Consider the following 20535-nt stretch of genomic DNA (forward strand, 5'->3'; position numbering starts at 1 on the left):
GAATGGGGGAGTGTGAAAATATTTTAAATTAAAGATTGTTTTCTCTTCAAGTATCTTACAATTTTGACAACTATCCATTCCCTGCAAGCACTGATTGCCAGGTAAGCTGATGCTTGTAGTTCTACGTGAACATTACTCTGGCATATGTTTGTCCACCTATTCCCTCCTGTGCTCTGCTGTGTTAAGCAGAAGCAGTTGTAATGGATCACACACACACGGAGCAATTACAGCCCCATTTCTAAGCAATCTGGCTATATCGCTTAGAAATGAAGCACCCATCCTCCCGTATGTATGGGCCCCGGTGACGGTGATGTGCTATTGCCTGACTATATACTGCATGCAGTCAAAATCTAGTCATCGCTCTCACCAGAGAACACTAGCCCACATGGATCACTCAGCACAAATCGCAGGTGCATCGCGGGTGTCCAGCAACATGTGCTGAGCAATCTGTGCCCAAGCACGTCCTCCAGTGCAGGCTCCCCCACCACCAGTGTACGGGGCTTAACTTTCAAACATATATTAATAATAAAAACAACAACAATCACTTGTATTCCAGTTACCTGTTTTTCATATGCAAGGAGATGGCTGGATAGTTGCTGAGTTGCCAAACACATTTCATTCTTTGTGCAAAACATATATTAAAAAAAAAAGTATATTAATACATTTAACATTTATGTAAGTGCATTACATTTGGAGTAAACACGTGCGTTACATAATATAGCGAAGCAACTTAAAGTGTTGTATAAAAGTATCACTCAGTAAAATGAATAGCTTAGTGTACTAGGGATATCTGCGTAAACACTCTGACTGAAGGGTTAAATAAGGTTACATAATACAATTATATAAGACTGTAGCCTTGAACAGTTTGAATCTGTGATAAAATACAATGGAATTAAACTGGAATATTCATTCAGTATACCACACTTCCGATTAAACACTCCTGTATGTAATGCCACACTATTATGCAGAGAAGTTATTTGATATTGCTCCAATAAAAGCGAGGACAATGCATAGAGTACTCTATAGGCCTTTAACTAATGTTGCTAGACCTTTTAATATCTTGCTATATTGCATTTGAGGTTATTAGCATAGTAATGGCCATTAGTATCGGCTTGTGGACAAGCCGATACTAATGGCCATTACTATGCTAATAACCTCAAATGCAATATAGCAAGATATTAAAAGGTCTAGCATATATATTTAGTGTGCACCTGCAATCTCCTCCTCCTGCTTGCTGCACTACAAGTCTCAGCAGGTAGCACCTCATATGTCCAGGGTGTGCAGTTTAGGGCCCCTCCCCCTATGTACTTTAACTAATGTTGCATTTCAATGGCTGTGTATACCATAGATACCATATCGGCAAAAAAAAAACACTCCCCTCTCTTAACCCCTTCCCGACATTTGACGTATATATATACGTCATGGCCGGGATGTGCTTCCCGACACATGACGTATATGTACGTCATGACTTCTAACTGTCACCGCGTCTATAGACGCGGTGACAGTTTGGAGATGTCTGCTGTCCCTGACAGCAGACATCCCCCCTCGCCGCCCAGGGGGGGCAGGGGTGCCCCCCCCGGTCGGCGATCGCTGCGATTGGCTGTTCAAAAGTGAACAGCCAATTGCAGCGTTTTCTGTGTTACCGGCGGCTAAGCCGCTCGGTAACACAGAGATCGGTGGTGATCGGTGCTGTTAAGTACAGCACCGATCACCACCGAGCGGCAGCCCGCCCTCCCACCCGCCCGGCAGCCTAACCTCCCACCCGGCAGCCTCCCTCCCACCCAGCCAGCAGCCGCAGCGCCAGCCCCCCTCCCACCCCCCCGCCAGCAGCAGCACTGCTGCTTAAATCTTTGATATTGGTTTCAATTTATTTAGATGAACTATATATATATATAAATATACACACACACACACACATATATATATATATATATATATATATATATATATATATATATATATATATATATACAGTGATCGGTGCTGTTAAGTACAGCACCGATCACCACCGATCGCCAGCCCCCCCCTCCCACCCGGCGGCCCCCCCTCCCACCCACCCGGCTGCCGCAGCGCCAGCACCCCTCCCACCCCCCCACCAGCCGCAGCGCCAGCCCCCCTCCCAAAGCTGGTGAGCAAAATGGGGTCACATGTGGGGGGGTTCCACTGTATTGGTGCTTCGGGGGTCTTGCTAATGCGACATAGCACCCACCATTCATTCCACCACCAAAAATCACTCCTTCCCTTCTGAGTCCTGTCATGCACCCAAATGGTATTTTTGGGTCACATATGAGGCATTGCCGTACTCGGGAGAAATTGGGGCACAGATTTTGGGGTGCTTTGTCTCCTTCATTCCTTGCGAAAATGAAAAATTTTGAGCCAGAACTGCATTTTTGTGTAAAAAATTACATTTTTTTACACAAAAATGCAGATCTGGCTCAAAATTTTTCATTTTCACAAGGAATGAAGGAGACAAAGCACCCCAAAATCTGTGCCCCAATTTCTCCCGAGTATGGCAATGCCTCACATGTGACCAAAAAATACCAGTTGGGTGCATGGCAGGACTCAGAAGGGAAGGAGTGATTTTTGGATTTTGCAGCACAGATTCTGGTTGAATGACCCCTGAAGCACCCATACAGTGGAACCCCCCCACAAGTGACCCCATTTTGCAAACTACACCCTTCAGGGAATTCATCAGGGGGTATAGTGTACATTTCAAACCCCCAGGGGTTTCACCAATTTTGATACAACTGAGCTGTGAAAATGAAAAATTTAATTTTTTCATTTTCACAGCCCAGTTGTATCAAAATTGGTGAAACCCCTGGGGGTTTGAAATGTACACTATACCCCTAAATGAATTCCCTGAAGGGTGTAGTTTGCAAAATGGGGTGACTTGTGGGGGAGGTTCCTAACTTTTAGCACTTATGGTGCCTAGAAACCTACATGGTGCCTAAAAAAAAATCTCATAAAAAGGAGGCTCCAAAATCAAGTAGGTGCTCCTTCTATTATGAAGCCTGTGGTTTGGTCAACGTGCACACTAGGGCCACATATAGGATATTTATAAAAACAAAAGAATTGGGGGAATCAATTTTTAGTCACATTTCTCTAGTAAAATCTACTGTATTCGTTAGAAAAATGGGTACTCTTTACCTAGAACGGCGCCCGCGATCAGAATCGCGGGCGTCGGGGGTAAAAAATCGCGGTAATCGCGGGCATCGCGGGTAAATCGCGGGTACATCAAAATCGGGTACCCGCGATTACCGCGATTTTCCCATAGGGAACAATGTTAAAAAGCCTGATTGACCGCGATTTTACTGTAAAATGCCTCAATGCCCGCGATTTTCCCATAGGAATCAATGTTAAATGGGCTACAGAGCCCAAATAGCCCCAATTAACCCTTAAATGTCCCCCCAATTTTTGTACGCCACCCCACGATCCACGCCAACCCGAAGCGTGGCGAGCGCAGCGAGCCCGCGAGGGGCGGCGGTACGCGTCCTCCGACCTTTTCATGCCCTACTATCCACGTCGGCGTGGAGTTGAGAATAGAATAGTGTGGCGAGCGCAGCGAGCCACCGAGCACGAAGCGTGGCGAGCGCAGCGAGCCCCGCGAGGGGACGCGGATACCTTCACAGGTAAACGCGTCCCTTCGCGGGCTTCACAGGTGTCCGCGTCGCCACGGACACCTGTGAAGTCCGCGAGGGGACGCGTATAACTGTGAAGGTATCCGCGTGCGCTCGCCACGCTTCGGGCTCGGTGGCTCGCTGCGCTCGCCACACTATTCTATTCTCAACTCCACGCCGACGTGGATAGTAGGGCATGAAAAGGTCGGAGGACGCGTACCGCCGCCCCTCGCGGGCTCGCTGCGCTCGCCACGCTTCGGGTTGGCGTGGATCGTGGGGTGGCGTAAAAAAATTGGGGTGACATTTAAGGGTTAATTGAGCCTATTTGGGCTCTGTAGCCCATTTAACATTGATTCCTATGGTAAAATCGCGGGCATTGAGGCATTGAATGCAAAATCGCGATCAATCTGACTTTTTAACATTGTTCCCTATGGGAAAATCGCGGTGATCGCGGGCATCGCGTCGCGGCCGTTTATGTGCTGCCCGCGATGTCGCGATCACCGCGATGGGCGCCGTTCTAGGTAAAGAGTACCGAAAAATGTATTAAAATTGAAACTCTGCAAAAAAAAAGAAATTTTGAAATTTCACCTACACTTTGTTTTAATTCCTGTGAAACACATAAAGGGTTAACAAACTTCCAAAATGCTGTTTTGAATACTGTGAGGGGTGCAGTTTTTGAAATGGCATCATTTATGGGGGTGTCTCACATACAAGTCCCTCAAAGTCACATCAGAACTGAACTGGTCCCTAAAAAAATCAGTGTTTGAAATTTTCTTGAAAATTTGAGAATTTGCTATTCATATTTGAAGCCTCCTAGTGTCCAAAAAAATGAAAAGGAGGTTGAAATAATGATTGCAACATAAAGTAGACATATGGTCTTTGTTAGTTATTAACTATTTTGAGTGGTATGTTTATTTGTCTCACAAGCAGAAAATGTGACATTTTGCAAATTGCAAAATTTTCCATTTTTTCACGACATTTTGGTATTTTTCACAAAAAAACACAGACTGTATCGACCCAAATTTACCACTAACTTGAAGTACAATGTGTCACGAGAAAACAATCTCAAAATCACTGGGATAAGTAAAAGCAAAAAAAAGTTATCCCCACTTAAGTGAAACATGTCAGATTTGAAAAAAATGGCTCTGTCAGGAACGCAAAAACTGGCTGTGTCAGGAAGGGGTTAAATATTCAGTGTTATATAGACAGCTTTTGTGGTTTTCACTCATTAAATTTCTAGATCACTAAGCCACTTGTAAACCTTTCACCATTTTACATATGCTACTTTGCTACGTAATCCTGTAATGACATTGCTAATAGAATAAACAGACAGAGCAGGTCTGTGCCCAGGGACAGCTGGGCAGCATATTGCCAGGGGGCATCTCCCTGCTGGTACAATGTTAGTACACTAGTACAATAGAACACTGCAGAGTGGGACTCTAGCATATCACAGTTACTATGGTGTAAATAATGTTGCTTCTGTTTTAGCACAATGACAGCCTGTTTTGACAGCTAGACATCTTTCTCCACTACATTAACTAGTTGAAGTTTTAAATTTACATACATTTGGAGGATTTATGTGGCTGTCTGAAAATGTCATTTCCCAACTTTTCTCTTCCTATGAATTTAAAAAGTTTCAAATGTCTGTAAAAGTCCAAGGATAGCTATAGGGGCCTACACACGGGTGAGAACACTGGCCCTGCCCGGTGATATTACTAGTTATCCGGCATGTTGGATATTAATAGGCTAGGCGATAGTGACTCGTGGGGCAGTGTATAGCTTTGCCCCTACACACCGAGGGTTATTCTGGTCCCTTTGCTCGCATCCGAGCTCGATGTTTGTGAAGTGCGGATGCGCATTTCTGCGCATGGCATACGCCGGATGCGTGCGGCAAAGACTGGGGCTGGGGGGTGTTCCCATGGAAATCGTCCGGTGACGTGGGGTCACTGGATGTCAGCTGTCCGCCCAGTTCCTGTCGAGGGTGACTTTAGAGGCACTTAAGGAGCCCATACACGCTCCGTGTGCATGTAATGCGAACTGATACAATGTAAAGCTAGTACAAAAAGTATGTACAGCACATACTTTTTGTACTGTACTATGAGATGCGCGGGAGCACGCACCTCAAAGTACAAAACGGAGCCGCTGAAAAACGGAGCGTGTATGGGCTCCTTGAGATATGCGTGTACCTTTACCATCATTCAATGGTCGGTGATCGAATGATGTGGATGATGTGATGCGAATGGATGTTTATGTTAAAAACCAGAGCCTCAGCCCTCAGAGGAGTCTGATAAACAGTTGACAGTTCAGGTGAGACGGTGTTTTTCAGAATGTTCCCCATTCAGGGGAGGGCTGCATGATAGTTTGGGGAATTTCTCCTCCAGCGCCCATTGAGAGCTAGGCAGACATTAAGACTGTTATATGATAGATATTTTTTTTTTAACAAAGAGCTAAATATACGGTACTCTTTACCTAGAACGGCGCCCGCGATCAGAATCGCGGGCGTCGGGGGTAAAAAATCGCGGGCATCGCGGGTAAATCGCGGGTACATCAAAATCGGGTACCCGCGATGACCGCGATTTTCCCATAGGGAACAATGTTAAAAAGCCTGATTGACCGCGATTTTACTTTAAAATGCCTCAATGCCCGCGATTTTCCCATAGGAATCAATGTTAAATGGGCTACAGAGCCCAAATAGCCCCAATTAACCCTTAAATGTCCCCCCAATTTTTGTACGCCACCCCACGATCCACGGCAACCCGAAGCGTGGCGAGCGCAGCGAGCCCGCGAGGGGCGGCGGTACGCGTCCTCCGACCTTTTCATGCCCTACTATCCACGTCGGCGTGGAGTTGAGAATAGAATAGTGTGGCGAGCGCAGCGAGCCACCGAGCCCGAAGCGTGGCGAGCGCAGCGAGCCCCGCGAGGGGACGCGGATACCTTCACAGGTAAACGCGTCCCTTCGCGGGCTTCACAGGTGTCCGCGTCGCCACGGACACCTGTGAAGTCCGCGAGGGGACGCGTATAACTGTGAAGGTATCCGCGTGCGCTCGCCACGCTTCGGGCTCGGTGGCTCGCTGCGCTCGCCACACTATTCTATTCTCAACTCCACGCCGACGTGGATAGTAGGGCATGAAAAGGTCGGAGGACGCGTACCGCCGCCCCTCGCGGGCTCGCTGCGCTCGCCACGCTTCGGGTTGGCGTGGATCGTGGGGTGGCGTACAAAAATTGGGGGGACATTTAAGGGTTAATTGTGCCTATTTGGGCTCTGTAGCCCATTTAACATTGATTCCTATGGGAAAATCGCGGGCATTGAGGCATTGAATGCAAAATCGCGGTCAATTAGGCTTTTTAACATTGTTCCCTATGGGAAAATCGCGGTGATCGCGGGCATCGCGTCGCGGCCGTTTATGTACTGCCCGCGATGTCGCGATCACCGCGATGGGCGCCGTTCTAGGTAAAGAGTACCAAATATACAAAATCAAAATACAAAAAGGACAGTTGGCCAATAATAAAAGGCACTAAAAAGGCATGGTCGCAAATCAGCATAGAAGTAATAATATGGTATGTATATTCCATTCCTCAGATCCACTTCAACTTTTCATTCCTAAATAAAACAGAACCCCTCAACTACAGCACAGGTGTGATGTTCTAGAGCAGCTTACCTGTGCACCATAGACCCGCTGCATCGACTGGAGCAACTGATTTGTATACTCAGTCAGAGTACCTGCATCTTCCTCAAATACACTGAGCAGGGAGCGTGTCTACAAAAAGAAAACACAAAATATATAAACTGTATATTTTATATCTGACATGTAAACAAAGAAACACTTCTAGCCACAATATTATCCAAACTGGGTAAAAATCATTGGGGGTTAATCAGATCCGATTGTAAAGCTCTTTTTTTAGCAAATGGACAAAACCATGCTGCACTGCAGGTGGGGCAAATGTAACATGTGCAGAGAGAGTCAGATTTGGGCAAGTTCTTTTGTTTCTGTGCAGGGTACAAAAAAAAAAAAAAGTAGCTTTACAATCAGGTCGGAATAACCCCCATTGTAAAGTGTCAAATAGGCTGCACCTATGGGGCTTACGCATGTAGCAATTTTGTGTAATTTTCTGACTTAATTTGAAAAGAATGCTTAGAAAATTACCCTACATCACTCCGTGTGTAGGGGCCATAAATGCTCACTGAAAAAGTTGTACAGCCATGCTGGACATCTGGAAGCGTGTAGTAGACAATGCGGGCCAGCTGACAATCCAAATCGCAAATAAATCCTATCATCTACCAAGCCCCCACTCACAATGCTAGTTAATGCACCATCACCACCACCCCAGCCAAGGTTGTGGATCAATAAAGTCAACAGTGTCTAGGTCAGGCATGTCCAAAGTCCAGCCTGGGGGCCATTTGTGGCCCATGCCATCATTTCAAGCCGGGGGCATACAGAATGGGGGCAGGCTGGGGGACATTCAGAGAAGTATGGTCAGGCAGGGGAATATAATGTGAAGGAGGCAGAGTGGAGGACATACAGCGAATGGAGACAGACATGGGAAATATACAGTGAAGGGGCAGGCTGGGGGACATACAGTGAAATGGGGGCAGAGTGGGGGACCATTCTGATGTGATTAATAATTCAAAGAATGTCAGGCTGAATGGTCGGCCCCCACACATTTTCACTTCACCAAATCTGGCCCTCATCGCAAAAAGTTCGGACACCTTTGGTCTAGGTGGACCTCAAAATGTTGCATGTACAAGGTCCTCATTATTGGAGAAAGGTAGATGCAGAATTGGTCAACACATGAAAAGGTCTGAGTTTTTCAAATTTTTGGGGGTCGATCCTATTATCGCCGATGGGTACGAGTTGCCATTAGGGTGCAGTTTTAATGCTGGGCCATATTCGCTTAAAATTGCTCACATCCCTATGGAGGTGCGAGCACTTTAAGCGGATGCAGCCTGCCGCAAAGTGCATTCAGTGTCGCGAATCAGCTGCAGGTAATAGGATCAACCCCTATGTGTCATTGTCGACACAGGAGCATGTGTACCCCCAACATTTGTTTGCCATGCTTTGTGCCAGGTGCATTGCTTCACACTTTACCATTCTCAGTTGCGAAGTGAAAAAACCTCATGTCGACCTTTTAACGTGTCAAGCATTGCTAGGTCGACCAGAAGGTCTAAACCAGGGGTGTCCAAACTTTTTGTGACGAGGGCCAGATTTGGTGAAGTGTAAATGTGTGGGGGCCGACCATTCAGCCTGACATTCTTTGAATCATTAATCACATCAGAATGGTCCCGCACTCTGCCCCAATTCACTCTATGTCCCCCAGCCTGCCCCTCCTTCACTCTATGTCCCCCATTCACTATATGTTCCCCACTCTGCACCCATTCACTCTGTCCCCCAGCCTGCCCCCTTTTGCTTAATGTCCATCAGTGCCTCCATTCATTGTATGTCCCCAAGCCTGACCCTCCTTCACTGTATGACTCCCATTTACTGTATGACCCCCATTCACTATGTACCCCACTCTGCCCCCATTCACTGTATGTCCCCCAGCCTGCCCCTGCTCCCCCTTCTCTGAATGGCCATCACTTCCTCCATTCACTGTATGTCCCCCACTCTGCCCCCTTCTCTGTATGTTTCCCAGCCCCTTGTCTGAGCCAGAGGAAGGAGAGGAAAAGCAGGAACTGCAAGGACAGGAGACGCTTGGGCTCCTGCTGCCTCCCTCCTCCACTCTGCATGTTATAGTAGCAAGCTTCCCCCTTGCTGCCCCCCTCCCCAAACACTGCTGTCACTGAGATTGTGGAGTAGGGTGATATACTATTGCAGCAGCAGGGGTAAGATGCCAAACACATCTGACTTTTTCAGCCGGCACCAAGGTAAAGGCACGCTTGCCGGGGCCCCACCTTTAGTGTCCTGTGCTGTGCATCCCACATCTGATGCTCTGCCCGCTTCCAGCTGGAGGCTGCGGGCCGCTTGAAATGACAGCACGGGCCGCAATTGGCCCCCGGGCCTGACTTTGGACATGCCTGGTCTAAACCTATCATCCGGATCCACCCTACCCATTTGACCATGACATGCACTCCATAGTGGACCGCTCAAAGGTCAGCAAGTATGACTTGTATTATTTTCAGGCCAAAAGTAACTATACATGCAAAAGATCAAACACACACCTCTATTCAGTACATACTGTAGCCAATCATTACAATATGTTTTTGGACTGTGTAAGGGCAACATATACATTTGACACTGGTAGTGCCAGTGATAATTTGAATTGGTCCTGGACCACCAACCCAGGGCACCCCTGCTGGTGTTTCGAGGCACCCCAGGGAGCCAAGGCACACAGTTTAGGAACACTTAGATCAAAATAATCATACACTTTATTAGAAATGTGATCTAGTTATGTGCATGTTTTATCATACAGCGATATTATTGTATGTCAGTTTATTTTTAGTGATGGATCCAGTGAGTTTAAGTCGGGGTACACACCAGGACGAGCCGCTCACAATGCACACCGTGAGCGGGTCGTCAGTGTTTCTTCCGACCGGCTCACGATGACACGGGGGGCCACGATGAGCAGGTTCGATCCGATGGAGAACCGCACCCGGGAGTATGGTTGTTAATCAGATCCTACCTGCTGCAGGTAGGATCTGAATAACGACCGACCCGCGGGACCGCGCATCGGATCGGTATCGGTCCACACCAGGATGGAAAAGGGCCCAATCACCACACAATCTACATCCTATCAGTCGTAATTGGATCTAGATTGATGTGATCGGACCCTTGTCGTCCTGGTGTGCACCCAGCATAACACTCACTGCTTTTGCCATCTCCACTGCTACTTTAGTTGTGAGCAGCTGCAACAGACATGATGAAGTGACTCAACCATGTCTCCTGCTGCATGCATGACGCTGGAGAAACACAGAGGACATCATTCCGCTACCTCCAGCTTATAGGTAGCCACAAGTGTATCTACCAGAAGAGGAAGGAGGTTCGGATAAAAGAAAGTGTGAGAGAGAGGGAGGAATAGTTATGGTTGCCAGCAGCTGGTGTTTGAATTTCTAAACAAAATGCATTTTTAGATCTCAAACTATCAATGTTTCTCCTCATTCCCCCATACTACACCACAAACATTTTGACAGAAATGCCAATAGATGCGCATACTATACTGTTCACAATGTTATCCGCATGACAGATATACAGTGTCTAGGTAGACTATCAATAGCTTGACACCATAAGGTCGATAGGTACAAAATGTTGACAGGAGAGGTGTCGAGGTAAAAAAGGCCAGCAATAGTCAACATGTTTTTGGGGATTTTACATATTTGGACTACAATTTGGAGCACGAGTACATACAAGGCCTAAGAACCCCCCCCCCCCCCCTCCTCCAAAAAAAACACATGAAAAAGCTTGTGTCGACCATCTTTTAACCTTTTGTATCTGTCGACCTAATATATGTCAACCGTTCGGCGTTGACCTATTAAATGTCGACCGAAATACTGTAGATCTGCTATACCACACCTGTGACAACTGGCAGATAGTATTTCCCAACCTTTATCTTCTGATCCATGTAATTTATATAATGATCCATTTATGTATAGAACGGCCTAATCGGTCATATCTTATAAATAAAAGATGACTATAATAACAACATATCATATAGTATCCATTAGGTGCTGCAATTACTTATATATAATTATTTGTCAAACAATAAAACACAGCACAAGATGAATAAACTGTTTTCACCTCGTCAGTTAGTGGAAAGAGTTCAATGCCTTTTTCATATTTACACTGTAACATTGATCCAGCATTGACCATTAGGCATTTGACAGGTGTTTAGATGTATTGCTCCCTTCAGGCTACCAAATACATTTACAGAATATAAACATGAAAAAACCATGCTAAACATATAAAATACCATTGGGTGTATTACCATAACCGTTGACATAAGTATGTAAAATCATACTAAAACAGTGTCAATGGCTATGAGACATTATATTGGCAGATTCGACAATTCTCTCAATGGTTCCGCGTAAGGCATGATGAAATCCCTGAGATCAGCATTCTATTCATGGTGCTCTTATAGAACAGCATAACATACAGTGCAGACCGGTATGTCAGGGTGCTACAGGAAACATCCAGGAGATGGGCAGAACCTGCTCTCTTAGTAGTCACCTGGAATGCAAATGATATGCCTAGTGATAACTATTGTCAGTGAATGCTAAGGTGGCAAGTACAGGAAAGCATTCAATTGGAGAAAATAAAAAACATAAAAAGGGCAAAGTCAAATCAGCAGCCACAAGCAATGTTTTACTGAATCAAAACGTGTGTAGCTTTTCTTTTGGAGTTTCTGACACTTTCACACTGCAGCCTTAAACGTTTTAAAAATGCAAAAAAACGGCAATATACCGTTTTAAAAGTGTGATGTGAAAGCTACATAAGTTTGCAATATACTATTTTTAGACTACATAGACAAAGAAAAACAGAACACAAACGTGATTAAGAAGTCCTGCCAGAACTGCATTACTCGGAATGATTAATGCTTCATCACATGTTTCAAAACCACTGGAACATTAGTCATCAAAACTGAAAAAACTCTTTAACAACCTCAAGGATTAGGTGCTCAATATGCAGAATGTAAAAGCACTCAGGGACAGATTTACTAATACCCCTTTTACATTGCAGCTCTTAACCGGTACATTGCCTTTTTTTAGCCTTTAAAAACGGTTAGAGCTGCAGTGTGAAAGCACCAGTCTGAATTTGCCAGTTACAAATAACCGGTACTTGCAAACTTGCAGTGTGAACGGCTCTGAACCGGTATATAGGACTCAGGCAGCAGTTAGCACTGAGCTGGTTATCAGCGCAGTGAATATGTAATGATCGAGAGCCGCTCATTACATATGCACATATGTAATGATCAACTCATTCATACGCACATATGTAATGAGCGGGATCCGCTCCTTCCTAGTGACCCATGCACGCCTGCTGCCTAACGCGCTGCCCGGATCCGCAGCCAGGTGCCAGGGGAGGGAGGGGGTGTTTCTAGGTGCTGGCTGTGTGGGGGGCCCTGCTGCTTTACCGACACCTGTGGCTGCCGCCCCCGGGTCACCCCCTGAACCCGCTCTGCCTACTGCATGGTATATTACTGGTTAATTACCATGTACCTTTCACAACGGGTTCAATGTGAAAGGTACAAAAACGGTAATTAACCAGTAATATACCGTTTACAACATGCAGTGTGAAGGGGGTTAAACTTCCTCTGAGCCGGTTAAATAAATGTTTTAAAAAAACAGGTCAGAGCAGGTTTGGCAGTGTGAAAGCAGCATAAGAAAAGTGAAAAAATGGAGAGTGATAAACAACCAGATACTCATCTCCCAACTGACATTTTACAGGCAGTGTTTGAAAAAGGACAGTAGGAGCTAATTGGATGGTGGTTTATCACTCTCCATGGCTTAGAACATCTCACTCTCACTCCTATGAACACAAGTGCACATCTTCTCTAGTTTCCTATGCACATCTGCACCACAAACATATGTCATCTGACAACAAAATTAATGATAGAGTTACAGTGCATCAGAAAAGCATTCCCAGCGCTTAACTTTTTCCATACATTTTGTTATGTTACAAGCTTTTTCCATTTAATTTTTCCCCTCAAAATTCTACACACAATAGACCATGATTTTTGAAAATGTATTAAAAAAAAAAAAAAACATCTAAGAAATCACATGTACATAAGTATACACAGCCTTTGCCCAATACTGTGGCCAGTATTGTAACACTTTCGTCTGTGCTCGTCGTGCTTCTCCAGTCCCTTAGATTTGCTGCCTACCCCGCCATTCAACGCCTCAGGGGCTCGCTGCCCGACGCCGAAAATACCCCAATACGGCGACACATCGGCAACAGGCAGGATGGCAGACGGCCAGCATATGACACAGGCAGGAGGGGGACAGGGCGGCAGCTGCGGAAGGACAGAGGGCTGCAGCACAAGTATCCACTGCAGGGAGGGCCAAGTGACCCTGCGTGTAGTGTGCTCTGAGCTGGTCTCGCCCCCCCCCCCCCCCCGCATATGTAATGAAAAAAAATCTAAATATATTTATGTGTTGCTTGTAAAGAAGTAAAAATAGCAAGATCCTTCAAATGATAAATAAAATGATTTTTAGACACCAAAAAAATTAATAGAAAACATTTATTTTAAAAGTACACATTTCAGTTCACATAAAAAAGATGTCAAAAAGCAGAACGGAGAACTTCACCTTAAAAAAAACAAAAACAGTGAACACAGTTCTCACTTTCGGCGAACTGTGCTGATTTTCCCATTGAAAAACAAAAGTGAATAGCAGCGACTATGAAGCAGTGAATTGCCCAGCATTCACTGTTCACTTTCGGCAAACAGTGATCACTGAATACAGTAAATATTATTTTTCGGTGAAAAAAAATTCACAGTTTCACTGAAAAATTGGGCCACTCAAGGACATTCACAATATTGTCCTGAAGCCACTCCTTTGATACCTCGGCTGTGTGCTTATAGTCATTATCCTGCTGAAAGATGTACCATCGCCCCAGTCTTAGGTCAAGAACAGGATTTCATAAGGATGTCTCTTTACATTGCTGAATTCATCTTTCCCTCTACCCTGACTAGTCTTCCAGTTCCTGTCACTGAAAAGCATCCCCACAACATGGTGCTGCCACCACCATGCTTCACTGTAGGGATGGTATTGGCCTGGTGATGAATGGTGCCTGGTTTCCTCCAAAGATGACACCTGGCATTCACGTCAAAGAGTTCCATCTTTGTCTCATCAGACCAAAGAATTTTGCTTCTCATGGTCAAAGAGTCCTTCAGGTGAATTTTGTCAAACTCCAGGCAGACTTCCATGTGCTTTTTTACTAAGTCGTGGCTTCCATGATCACTCTACCGTACAGGCCTGATTGGTGGATTGCAGCAGACATGATTGTCCTTCTGAAAAGTTCTCCTCTTCCAGAAGTACAATTTAGATGGCCGGCTCAAGGAAGGGTCCTGGTGGTTCCAAACTTCTTCCATTTATGGATGATGGAGGCCACTGTGCTCATTGGGACCTTCAAAAGCAGCAGATATTTTTCTGTACCCTTCCCTAGATTTGTGCCTCAAGACAATCCTGTCTCGGAGGTCTACAGACAATTCCTTTTACTCCATGCTTGGTTTGTGCTACACATCCATTCGGCACCGAGCGAATACGTCCAAAACCCATCAAATTATTGTTACACTGTGCACAGTCATTACAGGCACAGAGTAGCCAGATACTTACTCAGCGGTGCAATAGAAAAAGGCATATCTGGTCTGGAACCGACGCCACAACCCCTCCCCTAAAATGCTCAGGCATGCCTAGTGTTTTCCTGGACAATCCCAGCATTTTCCTAGGTACGGTCAGTTTCCACCCCTCTGCCGGAGGAACACCAGAGGAAATCAGCTGGTCGCAGGAGCTTGCTCCTGCGACCAGCAATCATAAGGGGGCTAAAGACGGGAGCGTGCACCCGGCAATTTATCGCCGGTGACTGTGAGTAATTAGCCGCTTGCGAATTTACACAATAGCCAAGCAACTCTGAAAAACCCACAATGTAGCCAAATAGATCGCTGCTTACAATTATAGCAAAAAGAATGTACCGGTAACTCTTGTTATTAAACTGGAATCAATATTTCCTTTTTAATAGACCACTATTTTGATTTGTTTAAAAAATCTGTTTATTGATTTCAGAAAAAGTATAAGTATAGACAGTACATCACAGATAACAAAAAAAGGAAATAACAATGTTATCAATAATACCATTGGACTGTCCTCAAGACAGCAGAGACCATACTGAATATTACTAAACAAAATAAAACACATCATTTATCGAGACCAGGATTGGCCCAATACATAACTCAACCAAATACAATAGGTGTATATAATAACACTGAAACATAATAGAAAAGGAGGGTGGAGGGGGGTTGACAATGGATAGAGAGGAAGGGGAAGATGAAAAGGGGGGGGGGGGTGGAGTGCATAGTGAAGAAATACATATGTAATCCTGTTTTCAAAACATGGTGAACTACAGAACAATTTATTTACCCATATAAGCCAGAAAACAGTTTGGAACCACCCTAGCAGTCACTTAAGCTGCTGTACCTTCAAGATACATTTCGCAGCACAAACCTCTAACACCTTCAGTATTTCTGTTTGGGTCGGAAGTTCTTATTCAATAAAAGGTGCCCACTTCATATAGAAGTATGCTATATCTTTGAAAGCAGGAAACAGGGTTTGTCTATCATAATACAATGTTTTCAGCAATGGCTGTCACACAAAAAAGGAGGAGAAAAGGAGGTCCAGTTACATAACAGAACTTTTTTAGAGCCACTGAAACATTAATGGTAAGCGAGGGCCTGGATATATTGTAGTCTATTCCAATATTCCAGCTAGAGAAATTAGCACAGAACAATGCTGTTGGGTCAGTAGAGAAGTGACTATGGAATATAGAATTTATATAATTCATTACCTTATACCCAAACCTTCTTAACCTCTCGCACAAGGTGCCCATACACGTTACAATTATTGCATACAATATCGCATCTCATTGCGTCTCGGTTTTGCAATTAGATGACATCTAGTGCAAAAAGTATGTGCAGCACATACGGTACTTGTGTATTATCACGGCGCCCACAATTTCCATCGTAGGGCATTGTACAACCAAAGATCGCATCGCATGCATCGCGATTGGACCCGATTTTTAATTGTACAGGCACCCAGATGCCTGATTCCTATGTTAAATGCCCCCCCAGACCCGATATTTGATTGTACACTCACCCTGATGGGTAATGACTATGTTAAATGTCCCCCCATTGTTAACGCCACCCCACTATCAACGGCAACCCGAAGCGTGGCGAGCGCAACGAGCCCGCGAGGGGCGGCGGTACGCGTTCTCTGACCTTTTCATACCCCCACTATCCACGTCGGCGTGGAGTTGATTTTATATAGTGTGGCGAGCGCAGCGAGCCACCGAGCCCGAAGCGTGGTGAGCGCAGCGTGCCCTGCGAGGGTACGCGGATGACTTCACATATATTCTGCGTCCGCTCACCACACTATATAAGATCAACTCCACGCCGACATGGATAGTGGGGGTATGAAAAGGTCGGAGGACACGTACCGCTGCGCTCACCACGCTTCGGGTTGGCGTTGATAGTGGGTTGGCGTTAACAATGGGGGGGGGGGGGCATTTAACATACTCATTACCCATCAGGGTGGGTATACAATTAAAAATTTGGTCTGGAGGGGTATTTAACACGGGAATAAGCCCAAATCGGGCATGATCGCGTCGCATGCCATTAATTAGTGGTATGCGATGCGATGGGTGCCGTTGCCGTGATAATACACAAGTACCGCACATACTTTTTGTACTAGATCTCATCTCATCGTAAAAGCGAGATGCGATTTTGTATACAATAATTGTAACGTGTATAGGCACCTTTAAGATGTGCAATAAGATCCCTGAGCAATTTTGGCTGATATCTCAGCAATATATTATTGCTCAGCGACCATATTGCTCAGTGTACTAATTTCACCAGTGACCAGCGATTTTGACTGATACTGTAATTGCAAGCATTTCTGTCTCTACCTCATTTTGACTAGAAATCACTGGTCGCTGGTGCAGTTTATTGTGCACCAGCGACCAGCAATTTTGAGAATGCTCTTGCAACCATTAAGGGCTGGCTGCAGGAGGACGCTCCTAACAATTTATCACCTACAACATAAAAAGAAAAAACCCTGGAGATATGGTCGCTAAGTGACCAGTTAGCCAGCAATAATGGCTTAAATCGCCCCATGTGTACAGGGCTTTAGAACCAGGTGTCTCATTTGTGCTTTGGTGATGTACATACGATGAACTAACCCTAATATGCAGGAAATGGACCTTGTATAACCACAAGCTTTGAAGACATCGCAATACAGAGTCATAATAAAGCAAAAGTGATTCTTGGGACATTTGGGGGGCCGATTGTGTGCGTCTGCACATGTGCAGTTGCAGGGTGCGTGCACCCATGGCCAACATTCTTTTCACCGGGTACACGCACCCTACACAGCAGCGGGGGGTGCCGGCATATGGGAATGGCCAGCATTTCATGGGCGTTCTCAAGCTAATGAGGCAGTGACGCAGGTGGGGGGGCAGCTGATGTCAGCTGCCTGTCCTCTCCTCACACAGGGCGCTCGCAGTTCACTATATAGGTGTCTCTAAACTGCGAGCACTGGAGTAATCATTTGATGGTCACTGACCATCAAATGATTTCTCCCCACCTGCGAATGGATAATTATGTAAATGGTTAGCATTACTGCCTCACAGCACTGAGGTCATGGGTTCAATACCCACCATGGCCCTAACTGTGCGGAGTTTGTATATTCTCCCCGTATTTGCATGGGTTTCCTCCGGGTACTCCGGTTTCCTCCCACAATCCAAAAATACACTGGTACGTTAATTGGCTCTCAACAAAAATTAACCCTAGACTGTGTGCTTGTATAAGTGTGGTAGGGAATACAGATTGTAAGCTCCACTGGGGCAGGGACTGATGTGAATGTTCAACTATACTCTGTAAAGCGCTGAGGAATCTTTGTGTACCTTGAGGACCGTGGTTGGGAATGCCTGCTGTAGAATGTGTTGGTTAGAAATGAATGCAGCACATGTTTGAAAATTAGATCATGGTTTCCTACCTGACCCTCTCCTTCAGTTATAAATGCTCTGTTGCTGGACTTCCCTGGTAATGTAGGATTGCCATCACCTGTGGTGAAACTCCTTTCTTATCAATTATCTAGCTCCCTACAGGTGATGGCAATCCTACATTACCAGGGAAGTCCAGGAACAGAGCATTTTCTCCCTGAAGGAGAGGGTCAGGTAGGCAACACTGAATTAGATCGTAATGACTGCACCAGCTATGTGGTCTGGAAAACATGACCTGTTGCTAGATCTGGAGAACCGGTTTGGCCAGCCAAGAGGTAAACATGGTCCGTTTCTGGTTGGACTTGATGTAGGATAGCCATCCATTGGCACCTCTTCTCCTCAGCCCAGAACATGCTGCTATGTGCCATGCTACATTGTGGCCACTGAGCAGTAGCAGTCTCCTCTGCCTAGGGTGACCAACTCATCCCCTTAATCCGGGACACATATTAATTACACAGGTTCTGTGGCAGTTTAAAACCAGCCACAGAACCTGTGTAATTAATATGTGTCCCGGATTAAAGGGTTGAGTTGGCAGCGGTAGCAATCACACTTCATGCTCCCCCTTCCTGGATCTGCTTCTGTGTGACACTTAAGACCCCAATACACATAGCTGCGGTATTGTTTGCAGCCTCATATACGATACCTAGACAACACCCCATCAGACAGCTTTTGGGCTCCCCAACAGCTAGGATCACTAACGATACATTGTATGGGATCCTTTTACATACGATGTATCGTATGTGATGCCACTCACTGGCCCAGTATATCCTTGTGGCAGCCATGGTTATCTCCTGATCTCTGGACCACGCATTAAATCGGAAGTAAATGACATATGATAGGACAAGAGCAGAGCATTTCGTAATTTGTACCTGACTGAAGGAATCATGTTGGAGGTACTGAGATACACGATGCATATTTGATGGCTATGCCAGAACTTTAGCTAACTTGCCCTCTGTTATATGAGAAGATTGTAATATAATCATATAATGTCCTATATCTGCAGTCACACACGGCACATGTAAAAATGAAATGCATTCTGGGCCCCACTCCTTTATTCCTGTTATCATTTGCCTTCCCTATGATACACCTCATAACTCATAATGACATCCCTGAGACATTGTCCCAGTCACAGCAGCAGGGCCTCCTGCTCATCCTGTGGCCAGCAGCAGGCTCTCCCCACAAAGGCCTCACAGCAGTAGCGGCCGGGCAGGCTGGTGACCCCGGGCTCTCCAGCAGCGTCAGGGCGGCTGACGTTATGGAGCAGGGCTGGAGGGGCTGCTGCACTAGTACATGTGTGCGCTGCATACACCCTGCTGCTATCCCGGAGCACCTCTGCTGTGCTGTGTGTACACACACACACACCTGTGTTACTTCCTACACACAGATCCCCCAGCAGCATCCGGGTGTGCGTCCTCCTTTGTCTCCTACCTAAGGACAATGACATGATGCCCCAGCGACCCGCACGCCCCCCGGTCGCATCTCTGGGTTATATTTTAACCTACTACAGCTCTATGGAGAGCAGCCCGGGGGGAAGGGGGCCGCACAGCAGCTATCCGCCTTCTCCCTGCCGTAAAATCCATGCAACAAACCTCCCCCCGCCTTGTGCCAGGCTGTCCTTACCTGGGGGCTGTCTAATAAAGCCTCCTCCAGAAGCAGCTTGTCTACAGCCGGCATGTTGTTCTCTACAGGGCTGCTGCTGAATAATTTAGCTGGATTCAATTAACACCCACTCTTCCACCACATCAGCGATACGTAGCCGACGTGTATGCCGTGCCCGCTAGAGGGTAGCAGAGAGCAGGCCTGCCACCAGTGACTAGTAATGTTCACTCTGCGCTGTCATGCAGCTATGGACGGGACGGAATGTACATAGTAATACTCCAATATTCAATTGTTTGTCGCTCCCAACTGACGGGAGTACGTGGGAATGGGAATGGGGTTTATTCTTTTTTTTTTTGTTAGAGAGGTCTGGTTTAGCTGCTTTAGGGGCCCATTTATTAAGGATTGTATTTACAAAGCAATCTGGGCAGAATATTACCGCCCAGGATTGCATTGTAATATGCAATCCTATTGTGGGGATGTATCATCCCACATGCGTAATGACAGGGCACCAAAAGGAGCACATTCCTGAAGATGTGCAGTTAGTGCTGACCCTCCGCCAAACCCACGTTGCTTAGTTAAATAGCATAGCTGTGTGTAGGGCTTAATTCGGCAGTGCGGTG

At 45.9% G+C, this 20535-nt stretch overlaps 1 protein-coding gene across 1 annotated transcript in view; it reads right to left on the reverse strand.

The window, feature by feature from the left end:
• Positions 1–20091, reverse strand: part of APPL2 (adaptor protein, phosphotyrosine interacting with PH domain and leucine zipper 2) — a 97338-nt gene extending 77247 nt beyond the window's left edge. Inside the window, exons 1-3 of the mRNA XM_083182290.1 lie at positions 19937–20091; positions 7277–7375; positions 561–620 (exon numbers count right to left, since the gene is read on the reverse strand). Of these exons, the coding sequence (XP_083038416.1) occupies positions 561–620; positions 7277–7375; positions 19937–19990 (213 nt within the window). The 5' untranslated portion in view covers positions 19991–20091. The remainder of the gene's footprint in view (positions 1–560; positions 621–7276; positions 7376–19936) is intronic.
• Between the last annotated feature and the right edge of the window lie 444 nt (positions 20092–20535).

This window comes from Crinia signifera, chromosome 4 (genome assembly GCF_055691185.1).
Source record: "Crinia signifera chromosome 4, ASM5569118v1, whole genome shotgun sequence".
In the NCBI taxonomy this organism is placed as follows: domain Eukaryota; kingdom Metazoa; phylum Chordata; class Amphibia; order Anura; family Myobatrachidae; genus Crinia; species Crinia signifera.